The sequence below is a fragment of the Alternaria metachromatica genome (genome assembly GCF_023757995.1).
Source record: "Alternaria metachromatica strain BMP 0045 chromosome Unknown scaffold_7, whole genome shotgun sequence".
Taxonomy (NCBI): domain Eukaryota; kingdom Fungi; phylum Ascomycota; class Dothideomycetes; order Pleosporales; family Pleosporaceae; genus Alternaria; species Alternaria metachromatica.
In genome coordinates, this window is record NW_026055498.1 from 1116348 (window position 1) to 1130051 (window position 13704).

Here is a 13704-nt window from a genome sequence, read left to right on the forward strand (position 1 = left end):
CACTAGCTCCACACTAGTCGTACCTGCGAGTGAATGCACGTGAATGGGCTTGTGCGGCCATCGCGTATGGGCTTGGCGAAGTTCCTCACGCTTGCGATGCCTCCTCTCAATGACGCAAGGTATATATCGCGAAGATTCTGGAAAGCTGCACTGTAAACAGTATAGGTAGATGCTGACCCCAGAGTGGTCCTGCGCAGCGATAGATGTACATCAACGCGCTCAGCGAGGTGCTTGATGCTTGTACGACTTACAATCAACGACATTCGCCAAACACCTAGCATCTGGGCGAAATGGAAATCAGCGCAAGAGCACAAAAGCTTCCATTAGATCAGTATGATTCTCTTCCCGAAAGCACTGGCTTGGTTCGAACGGTTGGCCATCCAGGAAGATGGGATTGAATGAGCACAAGGCGTCGTGGGAAGAACGGCCTGCACAGGGGATGGGTCATGGCTCTCACAAAGATGGCGTGAACCGAAACCTGTGGTCATGAATGGAAGTAGAAAGAAACGGGATAGTTGAGCTGGACAGCATCTTTCTGGCCAGGACTGAAGTTCCGGGACGTAGCAATTGAAGGGTAAGAAGGTGACGCTCGCGCACAATCGTGAGAATGAAGGGATAATTACAAAGATGTAAGAATGAGGGCATTACAAGAGTCGAATTACTCTCTATTAATAGTAGGTAGGTCATGGGGTATCGTAACAAAGTGATGTTAAAGTGTGTGGCCTGAACAAAAGAAAAGTCTCGGATCTACCTCGACACACGCGGATTTTCGTCTACCAGCATCTCGGTGCTGTTTTCCCTTTGGGTTTCCTTGCGGGATATATCGTCCGCCCAGGTGGCCTGAGAAGCGGGCGTTCTCCAGCCGCTCAGCCTCCTCCCATCGGCACCATCCACTTCTACGTGGATGTCTGTAACGACTTGGATGTCTCTAGCATCCTCGCTCGAGCCATTCGAGCGCTTCGTTACGTCTAGGACGTAGTCGTCTTTGGTGCGCAGCGCCTTGCTGCCACCCCTGCTTCCGTAGGTACGAGCGCCTTGTGGGCGAGAGTGGGAATATGCGCTGCGGTGTCTTGACGGGAACGCCCTTGGAAGCCAATGTGTGATCAAAGGCCTGAGCAACGGCAGACAGGCGCAAATAATGCCGACGTTGGTCTCAACGGAGCTCCATGTCGCCGCAGGCGGGTTGTCGTAACTAGGATCAGCCGAGTTCGAGATCGCGACGAGAGATTGTAGACGGAGAATTGAGACTAGGCAGACACTGCAGGATCGCGCGTTAGTGTGACTTCTTTGTAACAGTTGATGGTAGGGGTATGCCCGCTGAGTAACTCATCACGAGAAGAGCCGGTGGTACAGTGATGCACCGTGCGATAATCGAGTGAGCTTCGTGTTACACCTTGTAACAGACATCAGGCGCTGACGGAACGGCCCGAATAGACAAAACAAGGGAATACCAGGGAGGGATACTCACAATCCACCAACAGCGAAGATGGAGATGAGTCCAATCTTCTGCCTCTTGCCGAGGTTTAACTTCTGAATGACCGGAATAGGAAGAAGGATAATCGCGAAATCGGTAAGGATGTTGATGGCGGCATTCGTGAACCAGACGGCGAATTGGTTAAGACAAGTAGACTTCTCGTGAGTCCAGAAAGCTCGTACGGGTGTGCAGGTGAAGATACTGGAGAAGACTGTCCAGATGGTGTAGGCGACGACAACGGCCATGGTGAGCCAGTTCGCGATCTGGAACTTCTTGGTCGGGAAGATGCGTCGATATTGGAGGAGCATTGATCCTTTGGTCAAACCGAGCGACAGGTAGTATACGATGAGACTGGACCAGAATGTCTGTCGCTTTATGTCAGCAGTGCCATAAAGTACACGTTGAGAGTGTCGCACCCTCAAGAACTTGACCATGTGGTCGTCTGGGATTGTTTTGATGTGTCTGCCCATACCATATTCGGCCTCTGCATCTTGTCAGTGTCTATAAGACAACGTAGTCAGGCATATACTAACGGATACCAATGGCGATTGTCAAGCCAATGGAGCAGAGCTGGCAGAAGGTTAGCATGGACATACACAATATGATGTAGCGATAAACTTACCATTGCAAGAGCGATGCCGGCATCTTCGATACCCACGCAGCGAATTATAAAGAAGCGCGTGTAGAGTCGAAGGACGACGGTGATGAGAGCCAGACCAGTGAAGACAGAAGAGATCTCGACCGCTTGCCTGCCCCTCGGGTTATCAGATAATGATCCAGCCATGATGTGATAGCGTAGGTCTCAAGACGACCAGATAAGGTGAATCAGGCTGCTTTTGTGGGAAACATAGAGTATTTCACAGCTGCCCAGATCCCTGAACGAGATGGGTGGTATGGGCTTCGTCGGTGGCTTTACCTTTAACCACACTTATGCACGTACCCACCTTCCGTACGCCCACCGAACAGTGACATTCGCCAATTACTCCGCGGGTGCCAGGGTCTGCAGCCCTGTCAGGAAACCTTCGGCATGGCCACGAGTCGAAAACGCGAGAGCAACGAAGTGTGTGAGATCGGTCTCAACACGTCCCGTGCGACGTTCCGGTTTTCCCGGGATCTACAGAACGCAGAGAACCCAGTCCCTGCACAATGGTGAGCTGTTCGGCTGTCACGAAAAGTTGGAGAAGTAGCCCCAACTTCAAGCGGCACGCGTGTGCAAAAGTTGTGTATGGTTCGACCTTGAGCAGTTCGTGTTCATTCGTTTTGTGATGGCGGCTATGGTGTCACCAACCATGTTTGCCGGATGTAGTGTTTCAGCCCGATGCATAGGGCTCCTTCGGCCGCCAGCATCCTGGGAAGTGAGATCGTGATATTACACACGGGCTAAGGAGTCGTGGATGCGATTCCATCTCGAGCGTCGTACCGAACCAGAGCGGTAAAGGATGCAACTGAGGACTCGGGAAGATCAGTCGAAAAAGCGGAGTGTACACACACATGCAGGAACGTGGCACGGGTTGCGTGATGTCGTACAGGAGACGGTAAACTCTCATTCGCGGATTTCGCAAGCGAGGACTAAAAACTTTGTGTGGGCAAAACCATGATCATCCTTCGCGTTTGCAGGCTGCAGCTAGAGACGCACGGGGCGGACCTAGAGACGGACTTGCGCACGCAATGCGCTTTTTCAATCTCTACCTCGCCAAAGTACGAAGCTTTAGAAATCGACGGCACGAACACCATCGCGAGCCGTCTAAAAAGGAGCTTTCATGTGCTGAGTTTGAATTGAATTGGTTGAGGCCCGGGCCGGGACCCTAGTGCCAACCCCATGAAAATGACAGGACGCTACAGTATATCCTACGTCGCAGTCAGCGAGACGGCTCTGCCACTTGACATGCTTGGTTCCTACTCCGTTGACCTATGATGGTCTCACAGCTGCGTTGCTAGAAAGCGAGCAGAAGCAGTATGGCCCTGAAAATCTGCAGATCAGTCATCAGCAGCGCATGCAGCTGCTCAAGACCGTTAGAAGTCGCCGAGGCATTTCGAATACAGGTGGAGACATCAGAAATTGGACAAGATCAACTTCCACTAAACATTTGGTGAGCAGAATAACTGTGGCTCCAGGAGATGTGCGGGTAGCTTTTAGACCGGATCTTTAGCTGTACGCGAGCCGCGATGACCCGGCGGCGGCCTTTTCTCGCTGAGACCTGCTGTGGAGATTATCAACGGGTCGTAGCTGACTATGCGCACGGAATGAGCTCTCTTTCTGTCTGTGGCTTCCTCACATAGATGAAGCTCCATATAGGCTGTACAGCGGTGCCGTTGACACATTGTTGTTTCTCAGATTCTCCTTGCTTTTCTTTCCCCGCGGAACCAGGGATGAGTCGGTCCTTCTGCCCGGTAAAGATCTGAGCCTGAGGATGCGTCCGACAGTGAGGGCCTTAGCCTGGGCGCGCGCTGTGACATGAAGATCGTCGACAGCGTAGCGTTACAAAAGGGCATGGTGTCGTGGGAACAGAGCGGACCCCTTCTCCACAAGTCACGATTCGAAGGCGTCCCCAGCGGCTGGGCACCACGCGACGCCAAGGCGCTAGTGCGATTCGGCATCGGCCGGGTGTCCGACAACTCTCAACTTGTCAATCTTCATGTCAATCACCTTCAAAGAGGACTCGTGCGCAGCCCTACACACCGTTCAGGCGAGCGACATCATAGGTGTTATCGAACCGCCAATCATATGTGGGTGCATGCAGCCCACGCGAGAAGAGCTGCACATATGCCGAGTCGACAGTGGCCCGCGCGTAAGCACCAGGTTGTCTGCTCGCCCATTGGAGCTTCCCCTTTCCTACCAGACATCTTCGATGGCGGTTGAAACTGTTTGCATATCGCTAAGACTCCGATACCCGCTACGTTTCTGTCCACGTAACAGGAAGATGCCGTTTTGCAGCTGATACCCAACGCTCCAGCTTGGCGCTTACTGTGACGCATTCGTCCTACTTACGTACAACGACGTGCAACGGTTTTTGCTTCTGTCACAACGAAGGGGTGCCATTATGTCAGTACGTTGCGTGGACCCTCTTTTTGCGCTTGCTTCCGCGCTTGTTGTGGAGGGCGTTCTTTGGCAGCCCGGCTACGTTGTCCGCTGCCGCAGTTCCAGAAAAGCGAGGCGACGCCGCACCCGCGGACCCTTCGTTGGCTCACAGTGGCGCAATGCTGTACGCCGCTGATTCTAAGTTCATTGGATGTTTGCTTTTCAGGGCGATGTCCTGTTAGCCTCCGAGGACCGAAAGCTACCGAGTACCATTGAACACGTACCGTGCTTCATGTTCTCGCTCGGCGCTATTGTGACTCCAACGAGACCAGCTCAACGGAGCAAATTTCGGAGTCTCATCACCCGATCCCAAGAGAGGAATTGGGAACTGTCAAAACGGGTCAGCATCGTGGAGTCGACCCAAATCGTAGGGCTTGGGTCAGCCTGTTCGGTAGATCAACGGTCGATCTATCGAAAAACCTAACCTTTACCGTGGTGTCTTTACGGTACCCATGATAACTACACCAGGAGTCCAGGAAATTCCCGCACATTGTCGTCAGGCTCATTTCCTCTATGCCCCAACGGCTACTTGCTTACGACGACACCCCTCTTAACGCAGCACTGCCACTTCCCGCGATGTAAGCAGTGTCCAGGTACCGCCGCATCTCCAGGTAGCCCCTCTCCACAGACGCGTTACGTACCTATGCTTGAAGACGGATTACCATCGTTGGCCAGGGTAGCCCTGTAAGTAACATTGAAACTGTACCACTGAAGCCTGAGTATCACCAGCCGGGACGGATCAGAGCCATGTGCCGGATCATAGGATTAATGCGCATAGTGAAGATTGTGAACAATAGCCGCGAGATTTCGCCGTTGGAGATGATTGTGGGATGGAAGTATGTTACCGACAGTCTAATGATTGTAGTAATGAGCTAACAATGCTAGAACCAGATAGCACAAAGATGGTCCATCCTTGCCTTCGAAGACACTACTACCCGGCGGCAACGTCACAATGCGACATAAGCTCTCGATTTCTAGTTTCTACAACCGAACCCCAGCTTTCCAATTATGCGATGAACGGCATTCACATGGTCCAACCGTGTCTCTACATCCATACCCATGTCCTCTGGGATCGCCTCGACGAGTATCATGGCAGAACTCACGAGTACGCCGTGGTGCAAAGCCTTTGAATGATCCGAGACATCAGCAAAGGGGTCTCTTACTTTGAGTAGTGCAAGCTTGTAGTCCTGCGCCTCCCCAGATAAGGTGGGGCCTTGCGGCCATGCGGTGTCTTCGATACCCGATACGAGCGCTAGGGTCACGCAGAGACAGAGACGATACCGGGCGTCCTCAGATACTGCGGTCATTTGCTTCGGGTCAACGCTGTTCCCGGGCGTACACACTCGATCTGCAAATCGAGAAGCTCCAGCTTCGATCGCATGAGTTCGCACGGCCAGGTCTCAGGCTTGAATTTGTCCCGCACTTCATTCAAAAAGAGATGTCTCGCGAACTCTTCGTGGAAGACAGCGGATTGTTTTTCTCGCTAAGGCAAGGACTTGAAAGTCTCTAAGATGGCTATTCTCGATTCTTTTGATAGTCGCTGGCGTGTCTAGGCATTTCACTGTGTGAAGGTCACCTTGGCTATGGTTAGCTTCATCGTCTCGAATCGAGCGATGTATTTGGAAACTTCCATTAATTGGTACGTTGTCAAATTGTAATTGCTGTAGATTATCTAGCTTGCATCAGTACAGATATTCACTTCTCTTTCAACTGTGCTTTGGCGGTTTAGTCTGAGCACGAGCAGCATCATTGTGAAGTGCATAGAGTGAACAAAGCCGTACGAATAACTGGAGGCCCTTTGTTGACTATCGTGGCTGTTTTCACAGCCATTGCTCTACGTTGTCGCTTACAGACATTGTGACCGCATACTGATACCTATGTTTTGTACACAATGTCTTGTGTAAGGCCATGCCCGTTGAGACAACCTTCGCTGAAGGGAAATGCGTGTCTCACTACCAGTGTCTTGTATGTGCACCGAACCTTTTCATTCCCATGCGGCTCTTGTAGCCCTCTTTCATGATAACGTTACTGTTCCGATCGCTTTTGAATGAATGCTCACTGGATGCAAGCAGGAAGGGGATAGGTAACAGCTGAGGCCGGTTGCGCATGTGATTCACCAGCTGCCAAGTTCGCTTTCTCGCTTTCTACTTACGGCCTTTGCTTCGTCTCAAAGAATGTAAAGTCCGACCAAAACCAGGTGTAAAGCCTTCGCAGCATCAGCTCAACCATGTTCCATCGACTAGACCATTTGCCACCCCAACGCGGCTTAGATAGCTCCTTCCATAGCTACACGACACTCGATGGCCTGCCTCACCGATCCTACGCCCTCTACCTCCTGCGACGATGTGCCTACATCGTCGGACCTATCATGCGTCGGCATGGCTGGACTGTCCCAATGCTGCATGAGCTCTCGCAGTACTCTTCCTGCCATGGCAAAAGCCTGACTCAAAAGCAATACGGCATAGATCGTTCTGGGAAAACCATAACCGAGATCATCCCGTTGAACATACAGTTACGTTTACGTGACGATCGCGATCCACGCCGTTTCGTCCATATGAACGACTTGGTAAGGACAATGCTGCATGAGCTTGCTCATTTTGCGCATGCACGGCATTTCGTGGGGTTTTACAAGTTGAATGCTGCATTATTAAACGAACTAGTCAAAGACGTCGAGTCTGGGGAGCTGCGTCGGCGTGTAGACTGGCGCGACGTACCAATAAGTATTGCGAGAATAGAAGAGATCGTATACACAATAGCTAGAGATCTAAAGACGACCTTTGCAGAGATAATTAGCGTTAAGAGGAAAGATTAGTACAAATATAGAGACTCTAAGTATTGCAATGTCTCTTATTTAATAAGAAGTACTTTTGCGTATATAGTAGTTATGTAATTTAAGAATTATAAGTAGCTTATCTTACTCTATATTATTATAGTACTATAAATAGAATAGAAAGAAACTAAAATATTAAATTATATATACTATAGTAAGTTAATAGTTAAGAAATATATAATACGTACTTTAGCGTCTTTATTACTTTTATAACTTATATAACTATAGCTACTAATATTCTTTTTATTAATATTATAGGCGTTAAGATTAGCTTCTAAAAAATGCCTATACTTATAGATAATATCTTAGCTACTTTTACTTTTCTTAATTTACTTAATATTAATAAGGTAGCTAGTATATTATAAGCTAACTTCTTTATACTTATCTCTACTATTACTTAGCTTATTATCTTTATTATTACTTTATTTATAGCTTTACCTATTAGTTAAGATACTACTTATTAGTAAGAAAATAGTATATATTTTTTTTAAGTATAAAGTATATAGAAGTACTATTAACTTAAAATTTAGCTAACTATATAAGTAAGACTTATATAGTATAACTATAGGTAAACTCTAAGAAATAAGTAGTAAATAATTTACTTTACTATCTTCTATAAGCTAGCTTTACGCTAATACTATAAGAGCGTAAGTACTTTAGTAGTACCTACTTCTAGCTTAGAATATAAGTAAGACGCGTTAATAATATTATTTATAGTTATAGCTTAAAGGTATTAATAGAGTAAAAGTTTAAAGATAGTAGTAGCTATTAAGCAATAGAATCTATATTTAGGTAAATGTAGTCTTATGTGTGTTTTATGTAGGCTAAACGCGAAGAAACAACCTACAAATATAGAGTGTAAGAGCTGCATATAAAAGCATGACCTTTAAGATAGATTTGTCTAGAGCGGAAAGACACGGGTTGTATTAGTCGAATGGTTAGAGACCAGCGTCTAGGTGTGGTTTAAGCAATTAACTACGACTTGCTAAACTAGATAATAGCTCAACTAGTCGGTTTCACAGAGAGTACGTCCTCGAGGCGGATATCATTATCAGCCTTGAGTCGCTTGATCGTGACAACTGATGACTCAACAACCCTGTAGCTGATGTGCGTGTGAACTGTCGTCGGCGCCCAACCCAGCATCTGCCATCCTAGTAGCTCCCAGACTGTTCCCTCGAACCAGTCCTTGACGAAAGCGTTCTCACTGATACCCATTCTACATGTTTGCCCATCTTTGAAGCCGGCGAACTTCAACAACCTCACCCACGATTCTCTTGGATCCGTTTTCTCCCGTCCGCTTGTACTTAGAGGTGTAAAGCCCGTGTGAATGACATGTTGTTTCCCTGGATGTAGTGTAACGTATTGGCTTCTAGTCGCCCATGAGAAGCTTTCGCTAGAGAAATAGCAGATATTAAAAGTGCTGCGTGGCACGCGTTGGCCAGTCTCGACATCGGTAAACGTGAGCCCGCCATCATGGAGAGTCTTGCCGTCGAAGAGGCTCGTGTCACGTTTGTACAATGTGATCGGTTTGTCGTGACGAAGCGTGAGACTGAGGCGTATGCTCAGATCTGTATGTCCGTCGATATCGAAAACGTCAGGCGAAGAAGTGATGGCGATGTCGATAGCGGGTGAACCAGTCATTCTGACTGACAAAAATGTAGTATCTGATCTGGGAAGGAAAAGGTGTGAGAGCACTAGCTACCTAGGTATACACCGGGTGATGCAAAGACAAATGCAAAGCTGCTGCCTTGACGCGTCGCGTCCTGCATGCGCTATCGTCAATCGTACAGCACTTTGGTCCGCGTTGCCCAGACATTCATCTGGAGTCATTGCGGGCTCTGCGATCGCAATGTTTCCAAGGACGCGAACACTGATAGTCACGTCGGCAGGGTGAGCAGACGCCTTCACGAGGGCTAGAGAGATATCCAATGGATGATGTCATCAACCACCCTAACCATCTTTGGCGCTAGCGGGCTCACGAGCCATCACCATATATCGTCACGTACGAGCTGCGCCCACTACACCACCTTACTCTATTCATACGGAATTGCGCGGCTCATTTGAGAAGAAGGATCTGAAGAGCTATGGACCTGATACGGCAAGGAACCATATGCGTCCTGGCTGCTGCAAAAACTACAATGTTCGCACCATCCACACCAAGGGGAACGCGGCGACCAAGTGAAGGTGAAAGGGTCTGATGGGAGCAAAATCCCGGAACACGAGGCAGCATCAAGAGCTATCATAATCGAAACAATGAGTCTCATGAACGCCCGCTCACAATGGAGAAGTCCAGTATTGATGTGCCGAGAAAGCCATTTTTGGCTATCAGATGGCTCTCTGACGTCTGGAACTATCGCAGGTCACCTCTACTTGTCCCGTCTCAACCGCTTCTCAGCACAATCCTATTGTTCCGCGAAGTGAACGCGCTCAAAATGGGTCGATTCTGCGTCTTCACTACGACTCACAATAGGAATTACCAGCCTTCACCACCCGATTGGGGCAAGACGGCAGAAACTCGTGCAGCTCACCTCGAGACAATAGCAGCTTAATGAGACAAAGTTGCAGCCGTCGACAGCAGTCCTCATACTTAAACTGCCCTCCCCCTTGGCAGCCTCTATCGTCAGACTACTCAGCTTCTTCTATTTTCTCATTACGACTTTCTCAGTTTCCAGCACGTTACCATACATTCGTCAGCACTCAGCTTCTTACTTCCATCTTTCAATCTTTACGATACCCATTACTCTTTACGATACCTTTCCATCATCATGTCTTCCTCTACTCTGCCCTCGGTCGAGCTGGTCTCACCCGGCATGCTTGAAGCTGCCACCATCTTGGCTGGACTTCGTCACGCTCATCCCAGAGATCCCTTTACGACTCCCACAAGGTCACCTTCCGTCATCCTCCCTTCGGTTGAGCAGGCCTCACCGATCGATGTACACATGGGAGCTGCTCGTGCTGGACACACCTTCGGCCCTCGCTCCACTGGCGCTCCTTCTCCGTCTGCTCCTTACAGCTCTGGTCGCCCTCGTCTGCTCAAGCTCAAGATCAGGCGCCCTAAAAACACCACCGCGGTCGACTCCACTCCCATTCCCGTGAGCCAGGCTGTCGGCCCCCCTAACGCAGAGTCTGGTCGCTCAGGTCTCAAGCTCAAACTGCGTTGCATCCAATCCGCCCTTCATCCTTCTTCACCCACCCCCATTGCTGGCGCTGGCCATAAGCGCAAGATCGATCAGCTCGTCACTCACTCTGAGGACGAAAACGACTCCGAGGCCGATATCATGCCGCCCAAGCGTCGCATGAAGCAGACCGCCCAACCTCCTCTGCCCATCTCCGCGCCCACCATGAAGCGCAACAAGCGCATCCTGGATCCGAAGAGGGCTGACCACGCAGCACTCATCGCCACCGCCGCCAAGGCCGGCAACGAGTACTACGACTCGGACGTGGGCGACGTCGCTGGCGACGTCAAAGACACCACCAAGCCAGAGCTGTTCCGCAACGTCACTTGGGGCGCATACGCCACCGACTACGCCGACGTCGACAACTTCAAGGCGAACCCTGAGTTCACTCAGTTTGTCCCTGGTCGCTTCGAGCTTCTTGCCGACGGCACCGCGTTCGACCAGAAGCACAAGCTGGTCGTCAAGCTCCTCGACAAGAACGGCAAGAAGCGCATCTTCGCCAACCCTCCCCCTCGTAACTGGTCTTCGCAGGAGGCCATCACGGCGCTGAACAAGCGCACTGTTCAGCAGATTCGGCGCAACACCAGCGTCCGGTTCCGTGAGGTCGTCCAGGCCTACGTGGCGGAGGAGCGCAAGTGGATCCTCGCCAACCTCACCGCCGGCAAGCCCACCAAGGGGTGGAAGGCCTTCGTTGAGGCGTTCAACCAGACCTTCGGCGGCAAGGTTCTCGCGGGTACGGCCGGCGCTCGGCCTTTGAGGAGTCACTCAAGTCTCACCAAGGAGGTGGAGAGATTTGGAGCTGACTTCTACATGAAGGGTCGGGTGCCGGTGACGGCCAAGAAGGTGGTCAAGAAGGAGTGAGTGGTGGTGGTGGCGGCGGCGGAGATGTGGTGTGGTGGTTTCCGGTCTCTGGGTGCTGGTGGTGAGCTGGGCGCTGGCCGTCCGTAAGTCTCACCTTGATGATCATTAGCTAGTTGTGAGCTGGGGCTGGTCCCTTGTAAGTCTCAAAAATTCATGTATACACTCTTTGAACACTCGAATGATGCCTTTGTGATGACCAATGTTGACTGAAAGACTGAATTGTGTGCCTCCGGGCCATGCATGCTATATGTACTTGATGAACTGCAACGTGTATATCGTCTTCCCGCTGCTATGACCTGTACCATTCTTATCATCCGCACATATATGTTACCTCTAGCCTTCACCCATCGAACTCTGAAGCTGAGTCAAAACTCCATTGCATCCGTCGCCATGGTATTCACCCCCATTGATGCAAGCCCCGCCGCAACGTCGTCGACTGCCTGCTCGATCTTCTGCTGCTCCTGGTGCACCATCTCCACACACCGCATGACCTGCGATCGCGCGGTATGCGCATCAGCTGGTCGTGCTCCTTCCGTACCCGCGAACTGATCTACGACATCAAATAGCTGGTGGCCATAGCTATCGTCTGCGCTCGCGGAATAGCGTGAAGAGTTCGCGCCATTCTTCTTGTCCTCGAATATTGGAAGGTTGTATTTTTCTATCCCGGTCTTCGTCATGACTGCGATCTCGTTGTGGAGGAAGATCGCATCTGAGTTGGGGTTGAGCATGCGAAACAGTGCTGGTGAAGAGCCGGATCCGCTGATGTTGCATCGGAAGACTCGAGTGATGATGTTTCCGTACTGTAGGAAGTCATTGAGACCAATGATATCCTTGAGTCTTTGGAGGATACTGTTGGTGTAACAGGACGTGTGTGTGTTCATTGTCTCGAACATTTCTACCGTTACAACCGATTATGTGCGTTTTCGGTGCGGTTGGCTGTTGAATGTGATGTTCTGTTGAAAGCTTCTGATAGTGGTTAAAGTGGTGGAAGGTAAAAGGCCGTTTATAAGGGGTTTATCAGCTCTGAACTCAAGAGTGAAATTGGTTGAGTAGAACAAGAGTCAGATTATGATCGCTCCCGGTCAATAGAAGCGGCGAAGAATGATCTCATTCACATCGCCAAGGTAGGGCCACAATGATGCAAGCGGTGAATTGAGAGAGCTTCTCAAGGGTCGCAACCCCCGCGGAGCGCTGCGGAGGTCTCAAAGCAAGGTATCGCAAGCTTCATCTTCTTGTGAGGCGAGGAGTGTGACGGGTCGGCAGTGAGGATCAAAAGCACAGCACCTGGCTGATCAGCTGGGTAGCAAGAGATGTAATGTAATATATATATTCAAGTATTGAAGGAGTTTGAGAAGCAAAAGAGAAGGTAACTCGTCACTCCAATAAATACTGGCACTTACCTTGTGGTAAGTTGACTATTGCTTGTTTGGCCTCATTATCTGACCTCATTTCATTGTCCTATACGAGCGAAACATCAAAGTTAGTTTCAATGATTGCGCAGGCAGTTATGCCAGAGCTTGTCGTACAACAGGGCTACGCTGCCAAGTAAGTGTAGGATGGAGCGGACTCTATCGCAAGCTGAGCCAAACTACGCGCAAGACCCTTCAGCCATGATACCTGCTGAACAGGCGTTATAGTTGCAGCAAATACAGGTTCGGGTGTGACGGGTAGGTCAAGAGGTGATTGCAAAGACAACACAGCCAAGAGAGCAGCAAGATCGAGGACACCAATTTGACCGACAGCAGGTTTGTCCAGCACGGTACTGCCAAAGCGGAGACAAGAAGCCTCAAAACCTCTGCGAGCCTGCTCGCGCTGCCTTACATCCATACCCTGCTGTTCCAGGACTTTCCTGGTCTGCGCATCCTTCGCCAGCTCAGCTGCCTTCTGCGCCTCGTCCAAACGCCTGTAGATGAAGTCAACTACCACGCATCGCGCGACGAAGACATCCTCTCTCGTCATCAACGAGAATCTCTGCGTGGAATACTCGTGGAACCTTTGTGTCAAGGGATGCAAGGTGTTCGTACTTTCCAGTATCGACGGCAGGTTTGGTTCGTCCTCGTCGTACATCTCGGAGAGCAAAGCTTCGTGCCACATCTGAATATGTGGACGAGCTCGCAGAAAGGAGATGAGGTGGGCTTTGGCTATGTGGGCTGAGTCCGACTTGCATAATATGTGCGAGATAAAGGTTAGATAGTAGAACCACTCCAGGGCCGAAGTATACGACTGGATTGTGGAAAGGATTGCTGGGATGGTGTACCAGCTTGGGCGAAAGACTTTCGCCTGC

At 50.1% G+C, this 13704-nt stretch overlaps 2 protein-coding genes across 2 annotated transcripts; one reads left to right on the top strand and one right to left on the bottom strand.

Moving 5' to 3' along the window:
- Positions 1-747: 747 nt before the first annotated feature.
- On the bottom strand, positions 748-2258 carry J4E83_004364 (uncharacterized protein; the record flags this gene model as incomplete). Its single annotated transcript, XM_049331293.1, has 4 exons — positions 748-1258; positions 1469-1958; positions 2008-2044; positions 2097-2258. The coding sequence occupies 4 exons, from the start codon at positions 2256-2258 to the stop codon at positions 748-750; spliced, it is 1200 nt and encodes a 399-aa protein (XP_049189839.1).
- A 7890-nt stretch (positions 2259-10148) lies between these two features.
- J4E83_004365 (uncharacterized protein) lies at positions 10149-11420 on the top strand (the record flags this gene model as incomplete). Its single annotated transcript, XM_049331294.1, has 1 exon — positions 10149-11420. The coding sequence occupies one exon, from the start codon at positions 10149-10151 to the stop codon at positions 11418-11420; it is 1272 nt and encodes a 423-aa protein (XP_049189840.1).
- Between the last annotated feature and the right edge of the window lie 2284 nt (positions 11421-13704).